The sequence below is a fragment of the Alligator sinensis genome, unplaced genomic scaffold (assembly GCF_000455745.1).
Source record: "Alligator sinensis unplaced genomic scaffold, ASM45574v1 scaffold1188_1, whole genome shotgun sequence".
Lineage (NCBI taxonomy): Eukaryota > Metazoa > Chordata > Crocodylia > Alligatoridae > Alligator > Alligator sinensis.
This window is the reverse complement of record NW_005843321.1, coordinates 106,587-130,491: the sequence shown is the minus strand read 5'-3', so window position 1 is coordinate 130,491 and position 23,905 is coordinate 106,587. Positions and strand designations below refer to the sequence as shown.

The 23,905-nt window shown below is 43.1% G+C and overlaps 1 protein-coding gene across 2 annotated transcripts in view; it reads left to right on the top strand.

Annotated features, from left to right (window-relative positions):
* GPAT3 (glycerol-3-phosphate acyltransferase 3) overlaps positions 1-17,733 on the top strand; it is a 33,225-nt gene extending 15,492 nt beyond the window's left edge. Inside the window, exons 2-13 of one of the 2 annotated variants that reach the window (XR_003092275.1) lie at positions 1,402-1,474; positions 7,335-7,605; positions 7,934-8,008; positions 10,554-10,643; positions 11,204-11,297; positions 12,879-12,994; positions 13,377-13,432; positions 14,225-14,310; positions 14,808-14,936; positions 15,524-15,603; positions 16,056-16,195; positions 16,528-16,668. Coding sequence is in view for 1 of the 2 variants with exons in the window: in XM_006038341.3 (XP_006038403.1) it covers positions 1,402-1,474; positions 7,335-7,605; positions 7,934-8,008; positions 10,554-10,643; positions 11,204-11,297; positions 12,879-12,994; positions 13,377-13,432; positions 14,225-14,310; positions 14,808-14,936; positions 15,524-15,603; positions 16,528-16,654 (1,197 nt within the window). In the remaining variant the exon portion in view is untranslated. Of the gene's footprint in view, positions 1-1,401; positions 1,475-7,334; positions 7,606-7,933; positions 8,009-10,553; positions 10,644-11,203; positions 11,298-12,878; positions 12,995-13,376; positions 13,433-14,224; positions 14,311-14,807; positions 14,937-15,523; positions 15,604-16,055; positions 16,196-16,527 lie in introns of both variants that reach the window. The other variant, XM_006038341.3, reaches the window with a different exon arrangement.
* The last annotated feature ends 6,172 nt before the right edge of the window (positions 17,734-23,905 follow it).

Genomic DNA, 23,905 nt, shown 5'->3' with positions numbered 1-23,905 from the left:
TGAAAAGCCTATTGAATGACAGGTAATTGGAGGGGTGTTGCTTGGCTGGCTGACAAAATGAAGGATGAGAGGAGTTGTGGCTTGTATTTTTGAGGATGTAAATCCTTGGAAGAGAGCAGAGCTATTGAAGTTGAAGGCTGTCCTTGGCATAAGACTAAGTTTATCCATGGCCAGTTTACAGACACTTAAACTGGCGATTGGGGGAAGGTATCTAAGCATCTGAGAGGTTCTGGCTGTCTGATATGCATAGTAGAGGGAATGGAGTGGTATAGTTGATTGAAAATATTCTGACAAAATAGCAAAATTTGAAGAAGCTGGTTCACTGAGCCAGAGATGTTTCATTAGTAGTGAAGCTGCTGAGCATGCATTTCACTATAGCTGCAGGGTCCAAGGAGCTTCCAGCTTGTGAGGAAAATGCAGATCTGGTCTTTGTCGAGTTTGAATCTAAAAACCCTCTTTGCCTGAGGGAAGAAAGGGGGAATCCTGTCTTTGACTGAAGCACTACTAGTTGGCCAGCTCTGCCAACTACTAGGCATGGGGTTTAGTAAACCTGAGGCTTTGAAACAGTTCCCTTAAATAACAGGGGACTGGTTTTGACTAAGGATGGCAGTTTTCAAACATTGCTTTCAGTCCTCAGCTTCTTGTGGATCATCCTGCAGCCTTAAACTCCCTAAGTGTAAAGGGACTGGAGGGGTCAGTGCAATGCAGTCTGTTTACGATGGCCTAATGGATCACACTGTAGTATGCAAGTGACTCAGAGAAGGTCCTTCCAGCCTACCTGTAAGATGGTGACTGGCTTGCAGTTCATTCCATATTCAGTATCCAGCTCAAATACTTCAAGTCCAGCAGGTACATGGTTTTATTTTTCTTTTGGGATGGGGCAGCTTGTTTTCTGAGCATCCAGTGTACATTTGGGTCATGTTTTCCAGCTTATCCCCCTAGCCACAAGGGATAGCCACAAGCCTCATTCCCAATCAACTTGAAGCCGAGCCTTGTGAAATATTCTTGTCTTGGCAGCTAGGTGAAATATAGATTTGGTAACTGGCAACATTGCAGGACCAGTATGCTTGGCTTGGTAAGGATCTTTTAAAATGCATATCTAGAAAATTCCTGTGAAGGTGAACTGGTGTTTTGTTCCCTGAAGGTTGGTAGTGAGTCTAGAACTACTGGTTTTCCATTGGGTTTCATTGGCAAGTTTTGTTTGTTTTTTTTAAACAAAAATAAATATTTTCAGGTCCTGTATGGGTAGGCAGTTTCTTCTACCTAATGCAGGGATTCCTTGAAAACCATCTGCTTAACTTATAGTTCCTCTTCTCTGTAGAAAACCCTTTTTAAGTAAGGTGTGAATGTTACAATCCTAAATACTACTTTTAAAGCTTTTTTTTCCTTTTTCTTGAACAGTGGGCTACGAGACGGATTGAGAAAGGAGTTAAAAAACAGCAGGCACGGATGTTAAAGGACTCTGCATCTAATGGTAAGTTCTGAATGGAGAAAGGATCAGTGATTTCCTGACAAAAAGGAGAGGGAGAAGGGGAAAAAACCACATTTTAAAATAGCGTGCACAACTCCTTCTACTGCTTGGGAAGTACAGTACATTGGAGTGGGATAGAGAAGCTACCCTGCTGTTACATATTGGTTTTTGTATATTGTACCATAGGATGAACAGACCTCTTTAAGTGGTCCTCTTGGTCTAAGAAGCTTAGAAATACTTGGAATATAAGATGCCCTTGTGTAATAGAGAATTGATGGAATCTTTCAACCCAGTATTGGTTACATTAGGTTTCGGGGGTGGTCTGAGTTTTAAGCAATCTGCCAGTGCATTGATTTGAAACTGGAGTTTAGGACTGATCTAAGAACAAGTCTCAGTGTATGTTTTGGGAATAAGAAGCACAGACAGACTAGCTCAGGTGTAACCTGTTGCATACAGGCTTTTTATTTTATTTTCTGGAGAGTCCAGAATTGCAGTGATGAGATGTTAAACAAAGTTCAAGTCTAAAAGGCCTATATTTTCACAAGGCCTACAGTGCATATTTGTTAGGCTGCTGGAGTACTAACTTTGCATCATTGCTTTTACTGTTTCCCTGGTGTTACTTCAGTCCTTGCCAGATGAACTTCTTGTCCTAGTTTTCTTTCGCAGGAGAGCCAAAGAATTGCCCAATACTCCTTCCTTTACTCTAATTTCAAAATCCTCACACTGTGAGTTATCCAGTACATTGCATTTGTCATGGCACATTGCAATAGGCCACGTTTGACTGTTAAAATGCTGTTGAGGTCTTCCATGAAGCTGTCCACATAGAAGTTGCGTGAACTTAACGAAGAAATCTGAGGAAGGCAAACATGCTATCGAGTAGCTACAAACTCCTCCTTATTCATCTCTTTCTGTATATTGGCTGTTTACATTATCAAATTGGTAATGAAATGATAAATTTAATCCTACCCCAGTGTTACCTTGTGTCATTTATACCCAGCTACACTTTATAAATCATCTCTCAGTATAGCTGAAAATAGGATCTTTTTGTAGGCTTTGCCATCTCTGGTTGAATAAATGCATTGCTTTTTAGGTCTGACAAAATAGCTCTCGTGTGGATTTTTTCTAGTCGGGGCACAATGTGACACCCTCTCCAGCTTCCCCATAGCTACTGCTACTAAGCCTTTCCTTTTCAAAGGAGCACCAGAGCTGATGGTGGAATTCTGGACTCTGGAAATGCAAGATTTCCTTTATATTAGCCATAAATCTCTTTGGCAGTGGCATGCTTACCCATCATTCAGAAGTAGTGACTGACTAATAGAGATGCTATATAGCTATAAGCTCCTCAGTTTAAGACCATTTGGAATGCTCATTGATTTAAAGATTTAAATTTTGATCATTAACTTTAGCCAAGTCAGAAGGGGAGCGTTTAATAAATGGCTCAAATCTACCAGTATATTTTGTAGCTGGGTTTTTCCCTCCCTCCCCTCTTTTTTTTTCTTCTTATTTTGAAGCCATAATTAACACTGTCTCCTTACTGAATCTCTTGCAAATACTCTGATGCAACTAGATATTTTCCTTCTTCACAGAAGTGTGATGTGCTTACAGTTGTATACTGAGTCACTGGAAGAGCTCAGGCTGTAGAACATTGTAGTCTGTTTTTACAGTAGCACGCTTGACACACTTCTGTGTTTGCAAACGTGGAGATGCATAGATTCAATTTAGATGAGAACTGGGCAAGGGGTTAAGAGGAGTAAAGCATGTCGCAAAATAAACTGAATTTTTATAGGTAAAGGGTGATCCTGTCCCAAATATGTACTTGACTGTTATGTGCAAAATGAGATGCTTCACTTGCAATGATATTTCAAATTGATGGTACAAGAGGACTTGAATTGTGTTAGTACAGCAAGAACTCATGATTATGCCTCATATTGGTTCAAAACTTGTAACAAAACACCCCACTTAAAACACCTTTTTACCTTCAAGGGGAAAAAGAATGCACCTTCTCCAAGCAATAGGGGCCTTTATAAAAATACAATTGTGTGTGGTTCTTTTAAATGCCTCTCCACAAGAATCTTCTATCCAAGAAGATCTACTTTTTTTTTTCTTTTTCAAGGAACAAATATGGGTGGAGGAGATTTAATGTATGAAGGCTAAAATCTTAGGAGGGGAGTTTTTTAATGACTCTTAAAGGCCACATACTCACTCTGTAGATGGTATTCTTGGGTGCTCCTAGAGTCATCCAAGTGCTTGGCAGAGAAGGCAAGCTGATAAGACATTTGACATCAGATCACTAGGAAAAGATTAGCTGGTGCATATCCAGCATGTTCTCTCACTCCTTGTTCTTCCACTGTTTTTAGCAATTTGTACCTCCATGGAGGAAGTCTGGAATAGAGGGTTAAGTGACTAACCCCAGATTACATGTCACATGCAACTGAACTTTAATTTCCTAGATTTTGGTTCACTAGTTTTAACAAATGACTGGGTCACTCCAGTCAGCTTGTAGAGCTATATTTGCAGCTCTACAATATCAATAAGTCTCTAATAGAGACTTAATCTGTATTTTATCTCTTGGGGGTTTGCCCCGTATCTTTGAAAGGGTCATGGAACAATTGGTCCCATCGCTGACTTGGTGTGCTGCAATAAAAGCATTGCCCAATGGATATTGCTGTTTTGAAACCAATTCAGAACAACTCTTCAGGTTCACCTTGCATCTGTGTTGCATTACACGGGCAAAGTTCAGATGTTGCAGTTCAATTTTTATGGCCCTCTTGTGAAATAAAAACATCTGGAGATAGGTCCTATATGGGACCATTTGGTACAACTGCTTTCAGGACTCTTTCCTCTTTTTTTATATCCAAATAAAGTTGTGACTTGTCATATCTATATAGCATTAACCCTCTGTGACAAGGGTGGGTGTGTGTGTGTGTGTGTGTGTGTGTGTGTGTGTGCGCAACTGAATGGGTAGCAAATAGTGTGCAGGTATAAACCAAGACAAACTGTTCTAAGCCCCTTTTCAGGAGCTGTGGCTGAAACAAACACCTGTGGCAGCATGGAACAAAAATATCATGCAAGATGAGTGCCAGGTATAGGAAAGACTGCAGTGGAGTATTTAGAGCCTTGGGGAACAAGAATTTATGGGCCAAACTCCACTTGTAGGGCTGTGTGAAATTTTGCCACGTGTTTTGTTTAAAAGCTGTTTCAAGCTCAAAACAGCGACATTGAAATGAAACAAAAAGCATAGAAACAGCTTCAAAATGAAATGAGGGCACTCAAAACTTCTTGAAAGTTTCGAAATGTTTCAAGTTTCAAAGCAGCCTGGTGGTGGGAGGCAGGGGAGAGCCAGGGCTGTGCTCCAAGTGGCTTTGCAGCCCCATGTACCTCAGCCCAGCAGGGAGCACAGCCCTGGCTCTCCCCGCCTTCTGCCACCGGGCTGTGCTCCATGGGGCTGGCAGAGATGATCAGAGCGTAGCGCCAGCTCTGTCTGCCTCCCACCGCTGGGCTGTGCTCCTATCGGCTTCACCAGCCCCATGGAGCTCAGCCTGGCAGCAGGAGGTGTAGCACAGCACCAGCTGTGGGAGGTGGGGAGAGCGGTGCACTGGATAGTCCTCCAGCACTGGAGAAAATTGCTGCTGCTGCCTGTCCCAGGAAGCAGCAGCAGCCTCCCCTCATCTAGTGTACAGATCTGGGGGCTCGCACCCCCGGGAGGAGTCCAGCACAGCCCGGCAGGTCTCTTGGGGGTTGCAGGCCCCTGGATCTGAGCCCCGGATGAGAGGAAGCTCAGGCAGCAGCAGCAGCAATCTTGTCCGGTTCTGGGCACAGCCTGCGCCCAGCGCTGGTCCTAGGTGAGAGAGGCAGCCTGAGCCTCCTCTCATCTGGGTGTACAGATCCAGGGGCTGTGGGGCTGTGCTGGATTCCTTCCCGGGGTGCGGGCCCCTGGATCTGCATTGGATGACAGGAGGCTGAGGCTGCTGCCTGTGGCTAGCAGCAGCATCTGTCTTTCCCGGCGCTGGGTGCGGGTTGAGCCCAGTGCCGGTCCCAGGCGGCAGAGGCAGCCTCCTGTCATCTGGCACAGATCTGAGGGCCTGCACCCCTGGGTGTGAGACCCCAGATCTGCGTGCCAGATGACAGGAGGCTGCCGCTGCTGGCAAATTTTGCTTTCAAGACTTTGAGGTGCAGTTTCCCAGAAACCGCTGCACCTATCTTCTTGAAGCTTGGCAGGTTTCATGCCCTCCGAAGAGGCTACCATCCCTGCAATTTGCATCCAAATCAGGCAACAAATGACAATGTTTTAGGCATTTTCATGATTCCCCACTATAGGATATGGGTGAAACGTCAAAACAGTTTTGTTGAAACGGAACAGGACAGTGATTCGAAACTAAATGAAACACTTTTTCTTCGAAACAGCAAAACGGATGTCAAAATGAAACGATTCTGTTTCACAGAGCCCTATCCACTTGTACTTTTAGGAGGGCAAAGTCTCCTTGGTAGGGTTGCAATGCATTGTGAAAGAGGTCTAAACGGTCCATTATTCATGTGAGAACGAGACCTTGTTCTGTGCTTCAAGTGGAATGCGTCTAGCATCTTATCTAAATGCCCTGTTTTCTAAAAAAAACCAAACAAACAAAAAAAAACTGGAACGTGTTTATCCTTACTGCAGTTTATCTGGAAGATGAGTATTCCCCTGAATTCACTTGTGTGTGGTGTGACAGAGAGCGATTAGCTAGCTGGAGCATGGCTATGGCATGGAGGCATATACCACATTTAATACTTACCTGGGTATAGAAATGCTAAGGAAAAGTCCAGACAGCCACAGGAGCAAGGCAAGTGACTAGCTGCGTGTATTTCTCCTTCCTATATTCAAGCAGAAAGTTGCTGAACTATTTGTGGTAGGCATAATTTATGCAGGGCCTGTCCAGACTTATCTGTCCTTTGCTCCTCTTCCTTTCTAGCAGCTTCAAGCATTTTAAATGCTCAGGAAGTTCTAATTTGGAGGTTGCAGCCTCATGTTTAATACCTACTGATGGGAACCTTCTGCTGAATGAATTAGTGTAATTCTCTTTTGAGCCTGATTAAATTATCAGCCTCCACAACATTGCTGCAAGGAATTTCACAAGCTAATTGCAAGCTTTCTTTTGTTAGTTTCAGACCTGTTCCAAATTTTCTTATCCACTAGTTTTTGTACAATGAGATGAAAAAATAAATAGGGATTCACTATTTACCCATGTCATTCATTATTTTGTTACCCTGTCATACCCCCCTCAGTTACCTTGTGACCATTTACTTGGTAGAAAGGGGTATGTATGGCTGTCCATATAACTCATAGTGATTGATTTTTGTGGTAAACTGGAAGATGCCTGCTGAATGGTTTACACTGGGCAGGAAAGGAGACCTAGTCTGCTCTATAGCAGGGGATAGCAACCTATGGCCTGCAAGCTGGTTGTGGGCCATAGAGTCATTGGATCTGGCCTGCAAAACCAGAGGACTTCAGTGATGTTTTGGCAGTTGTTGGGGATGATGGGGGGAGGGGAGAAGAAGGAGGTCGCTCATGTGGCTAGGCTTTAAGGAGATGCAGCAACAGAAGAAAGAAACTACTGTGGTGGCAGCAGCCTAGTGCCAGCCTGTCTCAGACCTCAGTTGGGTCATTCCAGCCTGCTGCTAGAAAATGTTGCCAACCACTGCTCTATAGCATGCACAAATGTTCTATGACTGGTTTCTATGGTTGTATAACATGCCTGTCTCTGATTTATATTTTGAGTTCACTGTTTGAATGGTTCAGTAATCTACAGAACAACTTCCTCTGACTAGAGGATTTTTTTTGGTTATCTGGAGTAATTTCCTCATAGTTCCCCTTTTGTTCTTTAAGGGATCATACAACGAGTCGACACCACCATGGAGAAGGAGATCGCGAGCCTGCATCGAGCAGACTTTGAACTCTCAGACATCTTCTATTTCTGCAGGAAGGGGTTTGAGGCCATTGTGGAAGATGAAGTCACCCAAAGGTTTTCTTCAGAGGAGCTGGTCTCCTGGAATCTCCTCACAAGGACTAATGTCAACTTCCAGTATATCAGCCTGCGGCTGACCATAGTTTGGGTCATTGGGGTCCTGGTGCGGTACTGCCTCCTATTGCCTCTTCGGTGAGCCCAATGCTGGGAGACTCATTCATATGAAACAAATCAGTCTAAAGCTTCTGAACCAAGTCATGCAGGGTATGATGACAGACATGCAAGCTGAACTACTTAATTTTTTTGCGCAGTGACTGCCCTAGGGATGTCTGGCATGGCTTTTTTCGTAAACCTTCTTAAACCTGAAACTGTTGCAGTAGCTCAAACTATTCATCTTGCATTCCAGCATTTTAATGCTGTACAGTTCTCTTTGAATGGTTCATCCCATCAATCATTTTAAGATTATCTCCAACAGGGGTCCTTGGGTGGCAAATACTTATTCTCCTCTTCTTTTGTTTAGTCTTACATTGGCCACCATTGGGATTCACTCGATGATTGTGGGAACAACGTTGGTAGGCTGTCTGCCAAATGGCAGGTAGGTGTGTGCCTTTCTACTAACTGCTGTTTTGGAGTGTGTTATGAGGCTTGTCCCTGCAACAGCAAGCATTGCTATCGGTAAAAACGATGAAAAGCTAATGGTGGGGCTCTTGCAGGCCACAGAACGTAACCCAGTAACTGTGGTTGAACCTGAGCATTTTGCTAGTATGTCCTTCCAAACTGGAACATGCTTGGTTCAGAGCTAGCCTTGGGACTTGGGGAAATGGAAAGGTGACCTCTCCTTTTCCTGGAACTTGGTTGTGCTGAACGCGAGTCATAGAAGCAGTAAAGTGTAAAGACTGGGAGGTCTGTGAAGAGTTGAGACCAGAACATAGGTAGGTCAAGACTATATAGTTGAGGACCTCTGGCTCAAAGCTGAGATGGGATGCCTTAAAGGATAGAGGGGAACCAGCCCTATATGGTCACCATTTTGAAATCCATAGAAAGGAGCTGGAAGTTGTAATGAGGGAAGGGCAGTTCTGCTCCGCTTCCACTGTGCTTGGAGGGGGAAAACTGGGTTGGCAGTGCTCTGTGGAGGCACTTGGATGAGCTGCTCTGATGGACCTGGTAGGAATACAAAAGGGAAACTAGCTATTCTAGTTCCTTGATGTGGAGACAGTGGTGTTGATGCCTACAGGGTCAGATGAGTCACTAACTGGCTGGAGGGCCGCACCCAGAGTGTGGTGGTGAACGGGTCTTATTCGACCTGGAGGGATGTGGGCAGTGGGGTTCCCCAAGGCTCGGTCCTTGGGCCTGCACTATTCAACATCTTCATCAGTGACTTGGGTGAGGGGGTAGAAAGCGCCCTGTTCAGATTCGCAGATGATACTAAGATGTGGGGTGAAGTGGGTATGCTAGTTCCTTCGAACAGGCTGCAAGCGGATCTAGACAGGTTACGGGGGTGGGCTGACGAGAACAGGGTGGGGTTCAACACTGACAAGTGCAAGGTGCTGCACCTGGGAAGGAGGAACCAGCGGCACACCTACAGGCTGGGGAACTCCCTTCTCGCCAGTGTCGAGACAGAAAAGGATCTTGGAGTCATCATTGGTGCCACAATGAACATGGCCGACAGTGTGGGAACGCGGTCAGGAAGGCCAACCATACCTTGTCATGCATCCACAGATGCATCTCAAGCAGGTCCGAGGAAGTGATCCTCCCCCTCTATGCGGCACTGGTGAGGCCGCAGCTGGAGTACTGCGTCCAGTTCTGGGCGCCGCGCTTCAGGAGGGATGTGGCCAATATGGAGAGGGTCCAAAGGAGGGCCACCCTTATGATCAGGGGTCAGCAGGGCAGGCCCTACGAGGAGAGGCTGAGGGACCTAAACCTGTTCAGCCTCCACAAGAGAAGGCTGAGAGGGGATCTAGTGGCAGTCTATAAACTAGTCAAGGGGGACCAGCAGGCATTGGGAGAGTCCTTGTTCCCCCGAGCACTCCTGGGAGTTACAAGAAACAATGGGCACAAGCTGGCAGAGGGTAGTTTCAGGCTAGACGTTAGGAGTTGCTGTTTCACTGTCAGGGCGGCTAGGACCTGGAACCAACTTCCAAAAGAAGTGGTGCTGGCTCCTATCCTGGGGGTCTTTAAAAAAAAAAAAAAAAGGTTGGATGAACATCTGGCCGGGGTCGTTTGACCCCAGTACTCTTTCCTGCTACGGCAGGGGGTCGGACTAGACTATCTTCTCAGGTCCCTTCTGACCCTATGAAACTATGATGATAGAATGGGGTTCTGGAGAAGAGTGCTGGTACTGGACTATGACTGGTGGGATTAGACTCCAAGGGGCAGCCTGAAGATACGCAAAGTGTGGGGAAGAGAGGACAAGCCTGGGGCACAGAAAAAAAAAAAAAAACCCCCCCCCCCCCCCCCCAAAAAAAAAAAAAAAAAAAGCGGGCCTCAAGATGGTCAGAGGAGAGACTGACAGAGGATGGCTGATAGAAGAGCAAGGGTGTGAAGACAAATATGGGAGGCAATATGGGAAAGTGAGGTAGGAGAAGGGAAAGGAGAAGATGGTGTGAGAAAGTAATTGGTACCTGGCAGAAAGGGGGGACTTCAAATGTAAACTTAGTCTAAATATTAAATAAGGAAGAAACTTTTAGACTTTTTCCCTTTCCTTCTGCAGGGCCTTTGTGTCTCTTGGGGTTGGGGGAGGAGGTGGCTGTTTGTGTAGCATAACCAGAGCTAGTCACAAGGCCCAAATCATCAGAACTGCACTAACACCTTAAAATGGTGGGTTTAGCCTTTATTCCACAGGCCAGATTGGATCATCTTTTTATAGATAAAATATACAGTGACTCCCTACTTTAGCTTCTCCTTGAAATAGACAAGACCAAAGATGAAAGGGAACAGAGATGGTTTGCCCAAGGTGTTACAGCAGGTTGGTATTACAGGTGGAAGTGTGGGGTCCGGGGGAGAACCCATGTCTGTATTGTCTAGTCACCAGGGACACTACTATGGCAATAGATTCTGGATGTGGGTTGACAAAAACTGTTTCTGTTATAGGTACCTTCCAAGACTTTAGAACTTTAACCGTATATGTATGTCTTTTTCAGCATTAAAGACTGGCTGAGTGAACTAGTCCACCTAACGTGTTCCCGGATCCTTGTCAGAGCTCTTTCTGGTACTATTCATTACCATAACAAGTGAGTTGAGCCAGTGTTACAGTATTGTAAGTGAACAGATACCTAGTTACTCCTATAGGCATGGCGTTAGCAAAAGTAAAACAGTTCCATAGAGAAGACAAAAGGAGGACCTTTTTTAATGGAAGACGTATAATAACTGAGTGGTAGAGGGATTTTCTCAGTATTAACTTACTAGCTGATAGTATGACAGCAACATCTTGCCATGGGCTGTTCTGCAAGCATGATTCAAATCTTTGCATGTTTCTTTATGTAGTTTCCTTAACCATAGAGTAAGTATGTAGTCTCTATTTATCACAGAAGCTTGGAAAACAACCCAGACCATATCCAGGAATGCAGGTGCCTTGGTGTAAACTGCTGTTGTTGTTACTGCATGGAGAAATGAACCTCAGCAGAATAGCTAAAAGTTTGAAACACTGACTAGAATTGATGCTTGTTAAACCTTTGACTGCAGTTGGCATCAGACTAGCCCGTGCTTGTTAGTAACCTGGAAATCTAGTGTTTAAGTAGTTACAGTAATGTGCTTCAGACCACTAAGTAAATGATGCTTCTTATGATTACAGGGAAAACAAACCCCAGAAGGGTGGTATCTGTGTTGCCAATCACACATCTCCAATAGATGTTATCATCCTGACCAATGATGGATGCTATGCAATGGTATGATTATATAACCGGTACTTGTGTACACAAGAGAGATCAGGGTAGACAACCCAGCTTTCTACTTTTTGACTTAAACTGCAGTTTATTTCCCAGAATCAAGGCATGTAGTTAGGCAGCAGTGGTAAGAGTATGTAGCTCATCCCAACATCAGCTATTTTCAGTAGCAGCTCTAATAAGTTTGTTCCCACCCTGTGAAAGGATACCCAGAATAGCAGCAATAACTGATACTCCTTTGTAGTGGCCTGTTCCTCATATAGTTGAAGATAGAATACTTCAGTGTGACTACAGTCAGTTCTGGAGAAGAGGTGCAGCATAAAAATCTAATTAGTAGTTAGGGCATCTGGTTTATAAAAGTGCCTATTAGAAAAGATCATACATTTTAAGCCTGTGGGGAATCCTTAGTACGCTACATATAGCAATAGTCCTAGTGTCTTAATTAAAAATAATTATTAAATGACTACATTTCTAAAATCTATGCACATAGCTGGTAGAGCTGTGAACTGTGCCAGAGTTAGTTGTGTGGCCTTAATATCACATGTAGATGTGCCCAGTAAGAAGGGCATATGCATAAACATAGAAGGGTATTAATTTCAGTTACATACCTGCCCTAATGTGCATGAAACAGCATAGTCCAAAATGATGTACAGGCAGTCCTTAGACTTACGACACAATTGGTTCCTGAAAACCATGTCTTAAGTTGAAATGTTGCAACTTGGAACCGATTTTTTTTTTCCCATAAGAAACAATGTTTATAAATAGGGGATTGGTTCCTGAACCAAGGCCCGATACCCTATTTTCACCAAAAATAACCCAGAATTTTGTACTCAGTTATAGATGAGTAATACAGCTACATTAATGTATTTATATTGTAAATCATATTGATTTGGAAGGACTTATTTGGGGTTACTTTGCTAGACTTTGAAGGGTTCTTGGCTGGAGTCTTTTGAGGAGTCTTGGCTGCAGGTTTTTCTGGAGTCTTGTCTGCTTTCTTAAAGGAAGTGTCCAAGGAAGTTTGGACAGATGTTCTCCAGGGGGATCGGCGATGCAGCGAACTTGTTCGCTTGCATGGCGTGGCGTTGGATCAAGCGTTGGAAAGTCAAAACTAATGTCAGAAAGTTGAAATAGGGTGTCAGTTTATAAACATTGTAAGTCGAGAACTGCCTGTAATGACAACATTGTACAAACTCTTTAACAGTCTTGTGAAGGCAGCATATTGGAAAAGACTTTTCTTTAGCTGTACAAATAATCTGTTTGCTCCAAAACATGCTTCTGAAATGTCATTTCTCTGATCTGTCTGAAGTAACTCATTTAAAAATGCACAAAAGTAAAATTTGGAAATTAGCTGCCTCATCTCTTTTACTAATATGTCTATATTGACATGGGTTGAATTATGCTGTAGAATGTTTGAACACAGCCAGTACCATATGTTAAGGAAGATAAGAGAACACTTTCTTAAACCTTTTAGGTGTGCTGTAAAATTCTGATCTGGCTGGGGCTCTCTAATATCCATGAAATGGATGAACCTTCATTTGCAGTGGTGTGTGTGTATGTAGTAACCTGTCTTGTCTGGGTTTGCAGGTTGGACAGGCTCATGGTGGGCTAATGGGAGTTATTCAGAGAGCGACTGTAAAGGCCTGTCCCCATGTCTGGTTTGAACGCTCAGAAGTGAAAGACCGCCATCTAGTGATGAAAAGGTAAAAAATGCCCATTCCTTCAGCTGGCTAGGGACCTCATTACAGTATACTATGGTTAATTCTTAACTTTCAGTCACTGGTTGTGAAATTCCTACCACAAGAGACACTTCTTGTTCTATTTTAATTTTTTTACAAAATTGTGTGTAAATAATTTAGCTGCTTGTTACTAGAGCTAGGCAAAATACACTTTTTTGGAAGAAAATTAGTTTGGAGGAAAAAACCTTGCAATTTCTTGTCAACAAACTCTAGCTCTTGGTGCTATGCATTGGCTTATTATTTTCCGTGGGTTGTAAGGCAATGGTTTACATATGTGTTTTTGTAGGGAGGGTGGAACATTTTAATTAGGGATTGTTTAAATTGTACTTCCTTTTTCTCTGTACAGACTGAAAGAACATGTAGCAGATAAAAACAAATTGCCCATCCTAATCTTCCCAGAAGGTAAGAAACTGTACTGCTGTTTCCTTCTGCTGAGCTTTCCAAGGGTCATGTCCCTCTTCTCCTGTGATGCCTGTTGCACGTTGCTAATACAGAGCAAGGGGCTTTGTTAGGAGTTGCATGCATAGGAGGAGTGGCTAGAGGTTCAGTGCTGCTGAGGGAGATGTCACCTTTTTTTTTTGGCTGCCAATATGCCTGTCTAGTGGCAAAAAAACTTTCGGGCTGCGAGGCAGGGGTGGGAGAAGGTGGCATCTCCCTTAGCAGGAGTGTTCAGGCTTCTCCTCCTGCACTGTGCCCCACCACTGCTTTTCTGCCCTTCCTGCTGCAGGGAAGGTGCAGGGGGGAGTGGAGAACACAGGTGAAGCACCCCCTGTAGCTCTGTTCTGGTACCTGCCCCCCCATTCCCCAACCTTAAGCAGTGTCTGGGGCTTGTGCCTCACTCACCCACCTGTAGATGCATTAAGTTAGGTTACTGGATTTGTGCATAGCTGGGTAGAGCACCATGGCTGGGGGGGGGAGGAGCTGCATTGAACCTGTCCCCTTCCCTCTCCACCCCTACAATCCTTTACAAGCCTAATGTTTTAGCAGGCAGAGCAAGGCTCTTAGGCCAACAGTCCTGAACCCCAGTGCCAGACCATGACAGAACTGGGTGGGGGACAAGAGGGGGAACCTTGTTTTCTGTAGAAGAGTTTTCATTGCTTGGTGACCAGGTGTAACCTTGTTGGCTGACTTGGTTGGGCTACATTGTGTTGCCTTCAACTTCTTGACAGTTAATGTTTGTTCTTTTTTGGCTAGGCACCTGTATAAATAATACTTCTGTAATGATGTTTAAGAAAGGGAGCTTTGAAATAGGAGGAACAATCTATCCAGTTGCAATCAAGGTATGATTCAAAAGCATCGTTCTTCCAGACACTGCTGCTTAATGGTAGAAAGACTTACTTTTATGGCTATTCAGTGTGGGGTATGGAGTTGGTCCTGTAGTCTGGAGAGATGCATAAAAACCTTACGAGTGGCCATTTGGTATACTTGACCATCAGAAATGAATGTCTGAATAAACACTAGAAGTGAAAATAATCTGGTGTTTAGAGCAGGGTCTATTAGGGTTTGCTGCTTGCATTGGAGTCTGGTGAGATTTGCATATTGAATGTTATCAGGCTAGTTCCTGTAGCAAGTATTGGTTGTTCACATTTAAAAAAACAACAAAAAAATCAAGAAAACCCCCACTGCTTTGGCTCCAGCCAGTTTGAAATGGCAAGCATGCCATTGCTTCAGTTGCAAGGCTGTGCCTCCATATACCTGGGATGTAGCTATATTTGATATGTCTGCTCAATTATGCAGGAGAAACTGGCTTAAACTCTTGCCTTTTGCCTCACTACAGTATGACCCCCAGTTTGGCGACGCATTCTGGAACAGCAGTAAATACAATGCAGTGAGCTACCTCTTGCGACTAATGACCAGTTGGGCTATTGTGTGCAATGTGTGGTACCTGCCGCCGATGGTCAGAGAGGTATTTTAACATGCAATTGCTTGACAGTCTAGATACTTCCTTTGATATGAGTTAGTGAAACAGACTTCATGTACAAATTGGTTTTAAATGGCATTTCTCTTAATGTTGCCTTAGTAGCATTGTTTAAATATATAGAACTTAAACTTGAAGCATTGTGAGGTAGATTAGTCACTGGGAAGGGAAACTGAGATTAGCCAACAATGCTTTGAATAATTGCACTGGTATATTAATAATTGACGCTAAAGTAAGCAGTATCATAACTATAGTTTCCATCCTGTGTGGGAGGGGAACTTTCCTTCCAATGTGTCACTTCTGAATGAAAACTAAACATGGACTGAACTTGTTTAAGATGTGAAAAATGAAAGATTATGTTCATGGTATGATGAAGAGTTCATGGTCACAAATGCACTGCAATCTTTAGAAAGAAAGGATAAAGCTATTCATTCAGATCTACTCCCTTCCAATTCCTGCCAAAAAGAAACAGTTCTCAAAAAGAGCCTTTTAGTAACGGAATCTGTCATGCGACTTGTAACACAATCTTCTAAAGCAATCCATAGTTAAATGATTCTCGTGTGTGTCCTTCGCAGGAAGGAGAAGATGCCGTCCAGTTTGCCAACAGAGTGAAATCGGCCATTGCCCTCCAAGGAGGATTGACTGAACTTCCCTGGTAAGAGGCTTAAGTTTTTTTTCTTGGGCTTAGTGTGCTACAGTCTTTGCTCCTAAAGAACAAAGTTGTAAAGCGAGGGGATGCACATTACAATGGCAGATATCAAAATTGCCCAGACCTTTTGTTTGTTAAATTAAATGATCCCTATTCAGGATATGGGAGAAAAGTAAACAAGAAACTCTTGGCTGTTCAGACATTTCCATGTAGAAAAAAATGTAATGTATTTGACAATATGTGAGTATCATCTAAAAGTTTTAATTGTTTTCCATTGGAAAGTATTCTCATGTCTCATGAAATGAAATCCCTTGTCCAACCTGATGCAGTAGAGTTGAGAATGAAATCTTAAGTCCCAATCTACAGCCTCTTGCAGAATGAACTGCCTCTAGGAACTTCTAAAGTACAAGAAAAGCATATGTAGATTATGCTAAATAAGATTTTTTTTTTTTTTTTAGAACAAGGCTTTGGTGAGAAGGCCTTATCTTGTGCCTTGTGGAATGTCACAATAAAGGAACAAGGGTCTAATTATATATCCTCTCACAAGCATCTCCTTCCATATGATATTCCATATCTACAGGAATATCACCCCAGATATGTAAGGTTCTTATGAATACTGCAAATGCTAGCAGTCTAAGTATGTCTTTTGTTTCACTAGTGCTAAGGCCAGATTTTTTGGGTTGCATGTTCGGCGCTGACTTGTATAACTATTCTCCCTCAGGGAGGGGTGGGATGGGGAAGCTATTTACAGTCATTCCAGATAAGGGAGTCATGAACAGCCTTTTGCAGGATGAAACTGTGTCATCCAGAAGAAGATATTGAAATGAACAAGGCTTTTAAATAGGAAACCAAAATATTCTTAGACATTTTTCTGCCTTCTAATGCTGGAGTTAACTCTGAGTGCATCTTTTCTTTGTGTGTATGCTCTAGGGATGGAGGTTTGAAAAGGGCCAAAGTCAAAGAGACTTTCAAGGAGGAGCAGCAGAAAAACTACAGCAAGATGATAGTAGGAAATGGATCATCTGGGAATCTGTCTTCAGGAACTGAACCTGACTGAATGCCAGCTCTTCCAACCAAGTTTCCCAAAACTAGCCCTGCAAGCATGATGGGGATTCTTATACTTTCTCTCCACGCGCCTTTCCCCCCCACCCCCGACCTTTTGTTGTTTTTGCAACGTGTGTATGGTTATCCTTTCATGGATGACATGGAATTTGCACATGGGCCAGTGTCCTGACTTTTTCCCTGCTCTTTGCAAGCATGACACTATATCATTGAATTGCAGCTGCTGGTATTGTGGAGATGATAGGGAGTCAAGGATGGGAGGGAAAGGAAACCTGCAGTTCAGAAATAGTAAACAAAAAATTGAATATCTAATGAGGAAACAGAAGCACACATTGTAAACCATTGTAATAGGACACTTGACTTTACTGGTGGTGTGAGTAACTCTTTTTTTCACTCCAATTATTCGGAAGCTTTAAACCTGACAGACTTGTTTCCTGAATAGCTTAAGGCCTCCTGTCCTCTTCCCCTTTTTATTACACTTGTCTGTGGTTTTGTTGCAGGATCCTTGAAAAAAAAGAATGGTTTTCAAAATAGCCCCCAAGCCACAGTATTCACCATGTCCATTATTTTGCACCTTTTGTGTGTATGGGGTAGAATTGTTTGTAAATGATGGGTCGCAACCAGTGGGGAAAGTCCCGGCCAGCCAGATCGTGCCTTTCAAACTGAATGAAGAACATGGGCAATTCCATATCTATATAAGCCAACCTCTGAAAGCTGATCTAAAGAAGGTAGTGGCAGAAATGTTGGAATTTCCTCTACACTGGTACTAGTTAAACTACTGTTTCTTCAAACTGGGAACTGCAAAAGAAAGAGATGGATGGTAGTGCAATTACTGAAGATTGATACTACTGTATTGTAGCAGATGTGTTTTTAAGACTGGCATTCTGCAAAATTTAACTGCTAACAGGTTAAAATCTAAGGAGAGCCTCTACAAAAATGTATTTCATGCTGACCTGGCCTAGCAAAATCTATTTAAACTCTAAACAGAATTCATGTTGCCTACCATGCAAGAAACAACATGTTGGAAACCAATTGTACTGCTGTTTTATTGTAAACAGAAATAAATTCTATATTTTTAATGAGTTTTGTGTGTTACCTTTGCTACTTCATGAAAGACTTGCATTCTGCTTGTATAACTACTTTCTGAAATTAGTTGTAAAAGTAAAAAGAATACAAGATGGGTCACGGAAGTTAACTTACTTTAATGACAACTGCGTAGAGCATAAAATGATAGTGTCGGAGTGATGTTGTATCCATGATGATCTAGCAAATATGCAAGAGTATTTGGAGAAATGGCTTTTTATTGGTCCAACTGCATAGTTGGAAGAGCTTTTTTAGATAAACTTTTGGGCACAAGGTACCCTTCCTTGAGGTCCTTTTATACTTTAGGAAGGAGCATAAGTGACATGCCATAATTTTGGAATCTAACATCTGCTAACATGTGGGGAGGGGAACAGGGGGGGGAGGGGAAGCGCCTGGATGTGGTGTCTTGTGAACCACCCCCCTGCCCTGCCCAACTCCTATTAATTAATCAGTCAATCAATTTATTTATTTTTGATAAAAGGCGATGGCATGACTTGCAATTTTTTTGTTTAGGAAACAGAGGGTGCATGCTTAACTTTTGAGGTGGAACATGAGGGGAATACCCAAGAGCCACCAGGCCAAATCTACAGTTTTAAATAGAAAACTAACAAGGGGTGTGTCTACATGTCACTGTATGTTGCTGTACAATGTGCTATGGTGACGTAGCGATCACGAGTCTGCATGTGACTGGCAGCTACTTTGTCATAGTAGCGTGCTTCCTTGTTTTAGTGTGCCACTACGGCAAATTAGCAGCTAAAACTAATTGTGCACTGTGTGCATGGCACAGTATGGGCAGTTATTGCGTTGTGCTTTAGTACTTCCAAAAGGAAGTAGTAAAGCATGGCACAGTAACAATATTGCTGTAGGGCGATGTGTAGACACACCTAAGGAGTTTCACTCACAGCCTATGAACAAATTCATTAAAAAACAAACAAACCAACTCATCTGCATCATCTGCAGTGAGATGACATCAAACCAAGTCATAATATGAATTAGGATTTTCCCCAGTACTTCTAAATCTAAAATAGGGGTTTTCATACTGAGAACTATGAGTCTATGTAAACAGTTTGCTCACATAAAACTTCTCATTGTAAGTACATGTTATAAACACACAACTTGGGGACCTTGATTCAAAAACCAGTTGAAGTCTATGTAGACTTTCCTATATATTGTGTCTCTACCCTAGATGCACAGCTGTTTTGTTATGCCTCTGCTGGCAGCCATTTCAGCCATGTGACTCTTTCCTCAAAGTGCTGAGCACTAACCTTCAGGTTGCTTTAAGGTACCTTGAACAATAGTGGAAGAATTGCTTGCTTGGGGTGAGAGTCTAGTCCTCATTGATTCATTTTGAATCAAACTTTTTTTTTTCTCAAAAGTCTTTGAGCAGACTAAGCAATTTGAACAAAATCCTGAAAGATAGGTATGCATTTTAGAAAGATTTGAGAGCTGGAGCACGTGGGGGAATATTAAGGAGGTGATTTGGAGTGACAAACAACTAGGAGAAGAGGAAACTGATTTTGGACATCTTTGTGAAGAATTTTTTTTCCTTTTATTCTTGTCCTAAAACTCAACTTTTCATTTTGAACCTTAAACTCAATGTTGTTAGTTAAGTTTCATCATTTTGGCACCCACCAGTTCAAAGGTAACAACAATTCATGTTCTAAGCCCTCAGTCTTGTTGGTTATAACTTAAGTTAGGCTGAAACTTTCTTCATTTTGATTTCTACATGTTTAGGAAGCTTTAGATAACATTTTATACAAACAGTCTGGTGTCTGCATGTTGAAGAGAACTGTTTCATCCCATAGGTGAAAGAGGAGAAATTCTAAAATGGGTTGAATTTAACCTGCCATAACTGCCCCCTTCACAGAAGAGAAGCCTCTATAGCCATTCAGGGGCAAACCTGGCTGAAGTTTGTACCGCTAAGGTACAGACATTCAAAAAACCCTAGGTGGAATTGATTTTAAGTTACGTGTTTTTTTTGTAAGTGGCATAGTTTAGATAGGTAGTGAACAGCACAGACATTCACCCTGGGGGTGAAGGGGAAATCTTGGATTGGTTTCCCCCATTTTTAAACCAGTCTATGTGCTGAACTTGTATTCTGTTATGGGTATAAACCAGTTTCTGATCACTTATACTGCTAAAACTGTAATGTCTGTACCTGGTCTATGAGGCTATTTGTACCTCCTCCCCCTTCCTGCTTTCATGGGCTCAGGAACTTTTGAACAATTCCATGAAAAAAATCAATGTTTCCTAGTGCATGCAAGAACTTATCAGGCTGGTGTTGCAGTTATGCATCTCTGAAAAGGAAGTATGGAAAAAGCACAAGAGCTTTGCTAAAGGTAAAATTTGAGCAAAGAAAAATATCTCCTTCAATTAATCTCTTAACTTCAGTTGTTCTGGAGATTTGTTATAGGGCAGTGGTCTCCAAACTAATCCCCTCCTGTCCTGGCCACCCTCCCCCTGGCTCCTTCCCTTCTCTGCCCTTTGTGAGATTTTCTGTTCAGTTTAATAATTTCTCAGACTAGTCTGTCTGTCTGGGAATTTTACTGCTGAATTAGGCAGTATTGTTTGCCCTTGGGAAAATATTGGGGGTGTGTGTGTGTGTGTGTGTGTGTGTGTGTGTGTGTACACACACACACAACTATATATATCTATCTATCTATCTATCTATCTATCTATCTATCTATCTATCTATCTAAAACTCATAAGTATAGTGAAAGAGAATAAGAATTCAGAGGGCTCAAAAAATCATAAAGCAAACAAGAACCACAAGCTTATTATCTTGCTTTGGTAAACAGTGGCTTCTAACGTGTTGGGTTGGCAGTATTGAATACTATGAAAAGTATCTGTGTTAGTGTGGTCACATTTAAGTGTAATACATATTTTTTGTGATGGACCCACCACATGCAGCAGAGAGGCTGGTGTTTAGGAGTGAAAGAGCTGCCTTTCTACCTCTTCCCTCATTTTTCCTCAAGCAGTTGGCTGGGAATGGTGCAAGCGGCTGACTGGAGGAGTTGCATGGGGATTCTTGCATACTAGAAATTACACTAAAACACTTTTCTGATGCAAACAACTGGGACATTTCAATGTTTCTTGTTCTGGGCCCAATTTGAATCCAAGAGTTCAAAGAAGCATGAATGGGGTGGATTTTTTGCTCTGATTTTTATAGGCAATTTTCATTTCTAACTGTTCCTGCAGCCCATATTTCTACTGTGATTAACCATTAACTACTGCATGAACTAACCCATTAATGAATGTTATCTGTGCAACAGTCTTTCCATTAGCCCCTCTTTCATACAGGGGGATCTGAGTCCTAAACACTAAATGACTTTCATAAGCTCATGTCAAAAGTTTGTGACAGAGGCAAGTAATTAACCTGTCCCCTCAGAACTGCAATCCAAGAGCCTTGGCAAAAGAACATCCTCAAAGCATTACTCTGTGTTTAGCTTTAAACGAAAGCAGTGAATGCTTATTCTTCAGAGTCCAGTTTCAATGTCACTAATTATTTCCACTTCATCAAGTATCTTCTCATTCAACTACTTACAATACAATAATAATCACTTTTTGATTTGCTTGTTCCATATTTGGAGAACTTTGTCCCCAGTTACCCTCTCCTAGATAATATGAAATTACGGGCAATTGCTAAATATACTTGGGCTCTTACTGCATAACCCTCTTACTTGAGATGAAGAATCCTTGAAACAATACCGTACAGTCTTTGGAAATTCATTATGATTAATCCACTAACGCTCCAAAAACTTCTGGGAATGGTCAAAGAGTTGCTTTGGGGTCAGGTTTATGAATGTAGCAGTTTCTGTATTGGCCTTAGTATCAACAGTTCCACAGAGGTTTCTGACCAAGGCTAAGTCTCTTGCATATATGACATGTTTAACTAGCTCTGCTGAGAGATGGTGTGATGGGACTTTTTGGCCCAGTCCTGGCCTCTATTTATTTATTTTTCTTGCAATTTCCCAGTCTTTCACAGAAATATATTAGTGGATTTTGCTGGGGATGATAGCTGTTCAGAGATAGAGCTGCAGGGAGAAATTTGGCATAATCCACAGGTTTGCCCTCTCTCTAACTGCTTTCAGACTTCCAAAAACATTTCCCCCTGAACACTAAAGGGCAGCTGCATACAAAGAGACGGGTATCATAAGAAGCTATCTTTCCCAAAGAAAGTTGTGAGAAGATCAGAAGAAGAAACTGCAAAACAGCTGGCAGATCCTGAAGAATCAAAGATGGCTGCTGGAGCTAGAACTAAGGCAAATAAGGAAAAAAAGTGGAAGACCAAAGCAGGTTCTGTCAGTGCTGTAGCAATGAAGTTTGGTGCCCAGGGCAAAGCCCAGAGTAGCAGCCTGCCCTCTACCCTGTGCACAGATCTGGATGGGGGCAGGCTGCTTGCTCAAGATGCTTGTTCAGGAGTGCACGCAGCAGTGGGAACCACCTTTTCCCCTTTCCTGTGCCGCCGCCCCCCCCCACAAATGAGCTACTCTGCTCTGCTTGCAGCTCTGTCCTGTACCATGCCCTGACTGGGCAGCACCTGATGGCACCCCTTTCCTTTAGCTTCCTACGCAGTCACCCCACTTGCTAAAGGACTGGGTTCTGTCATCACAGACAGCTTTGAGTTTATCAGAATTCAGATCTCTTAAATCCTTTATAGGAGTCAAGAGATGGCAGAACTTAGAAGGAGAGTTACAGATGCTGAGAAAAATATGTATAAAAACTTTCAAGCCAATAAAGGACTCCAAACCAAAATTAATCTGATAGGGGGAAACCAAAACTAAATCTGATAGCTCCAGACTCTCTCTGGGTGCTAGCCCAGGGGCTGGCAGGGAGTATGGAGCCAGGAGACCGCTGTCTCCTGGCCCCATACACATTGGGAGGGGTCCTGATGTGCACAGGGCAGGAGAGCTGCTGCTGCAGAGCTCTCCTGCCCCGTGCACATGAGGATGAGCCCTGTTCCCAGCAGGGCTTCCCGGGGCTGGCTGCAACCTGTCCTGTTTTGGGGCAGGTCCTAGCCAGCCCCAGGCAGGGCAGGAAACTCTCCAGGTGCAGGCAGCTCCTGGACCCAGCTCTGCAATTGGAGTGCATGCTGATGTTGGCTACAAAGGACCAACTCACAGGATCATAATAAATTCTAATTTATTGTACGGGATGTGAACTTACCAATAAAATAATAAATGCAAAACTTTGAGTTATGAGTGGTACTGGTCACCTTAGTGCACACACATGCACTCATTGAAACCCATGCTCTTCAAACCCATGTAGTATAGTGTATAGTAGCTGCTGTAGTGATTGTGAGAGCACTGGTGCTAGTATATCTACCTATGTGAGGCCCTGGAGTCTGCTGTCAATGGTCAGCTTCCTTCAAGGCGATGTCTTCTCCTGAAGGGGATTGCCTGCTTGTCCTTCTGTCTTGGTCAGGCAGGTGCTGGATAAGAGGTAGGCCTGTGCAAGGCTTCGGATCTGGAGAGGATTCAGACACTTTGTCATCTGAAGCAGCTTGTCTGGATAAAAGTGCTGGATTTGTTAGGTTTTCTGAAGTGGTTCAGAGCTTCTGAAGTGCTTCAGAAAAGCTTCAGAGCTGCTTCGGAGATCCGGCCATAGGGTATAATGGGGAAATTAATGAAATATCTATAAACTTTGTTGTTTTTTGTCTTATTTCAATGAAACTTGCAGAGTTTGTAGCCTCTGATAAGAGCATGAAGCCTGCCAAGTTGTTAGAAGATTGGTGCAGGGGTTCGGGGGGAACTGCACCCCAAATTCTTGAAAGCAAAACTCCTGTCACATCTATGTGTTTCAACACGGGGGGGGGGGAAAACTGCAGGGGTGGTAGCCTCTGGTGAGGCCACAAAGCCTGCCAAGTTTCAAGAAGATTGGTGCAGGGGTTTGGGGAAAACTGCACCTCAAGTTGCTGACAGGCAAAACTCATGATATAGATGACCTTGGGTGTATTAAGGTGCAGCAGGGTGAAAGCTGGAGGGATGGTAGCCCCTACTGCAGCCACGAAGCCTGCCAGCTGTTGAGGAGATAGGGGCAGGGGGGTTCTGGGGCCCTGCACCTCTGGCTGCTGACAGGCAAAACTCATAGATTCATAGATGTTAGGGTCGGAAGGGACCTCAATAGATCATCGAGTCCGACCCCCTGCATAGGCAGGAAAGAG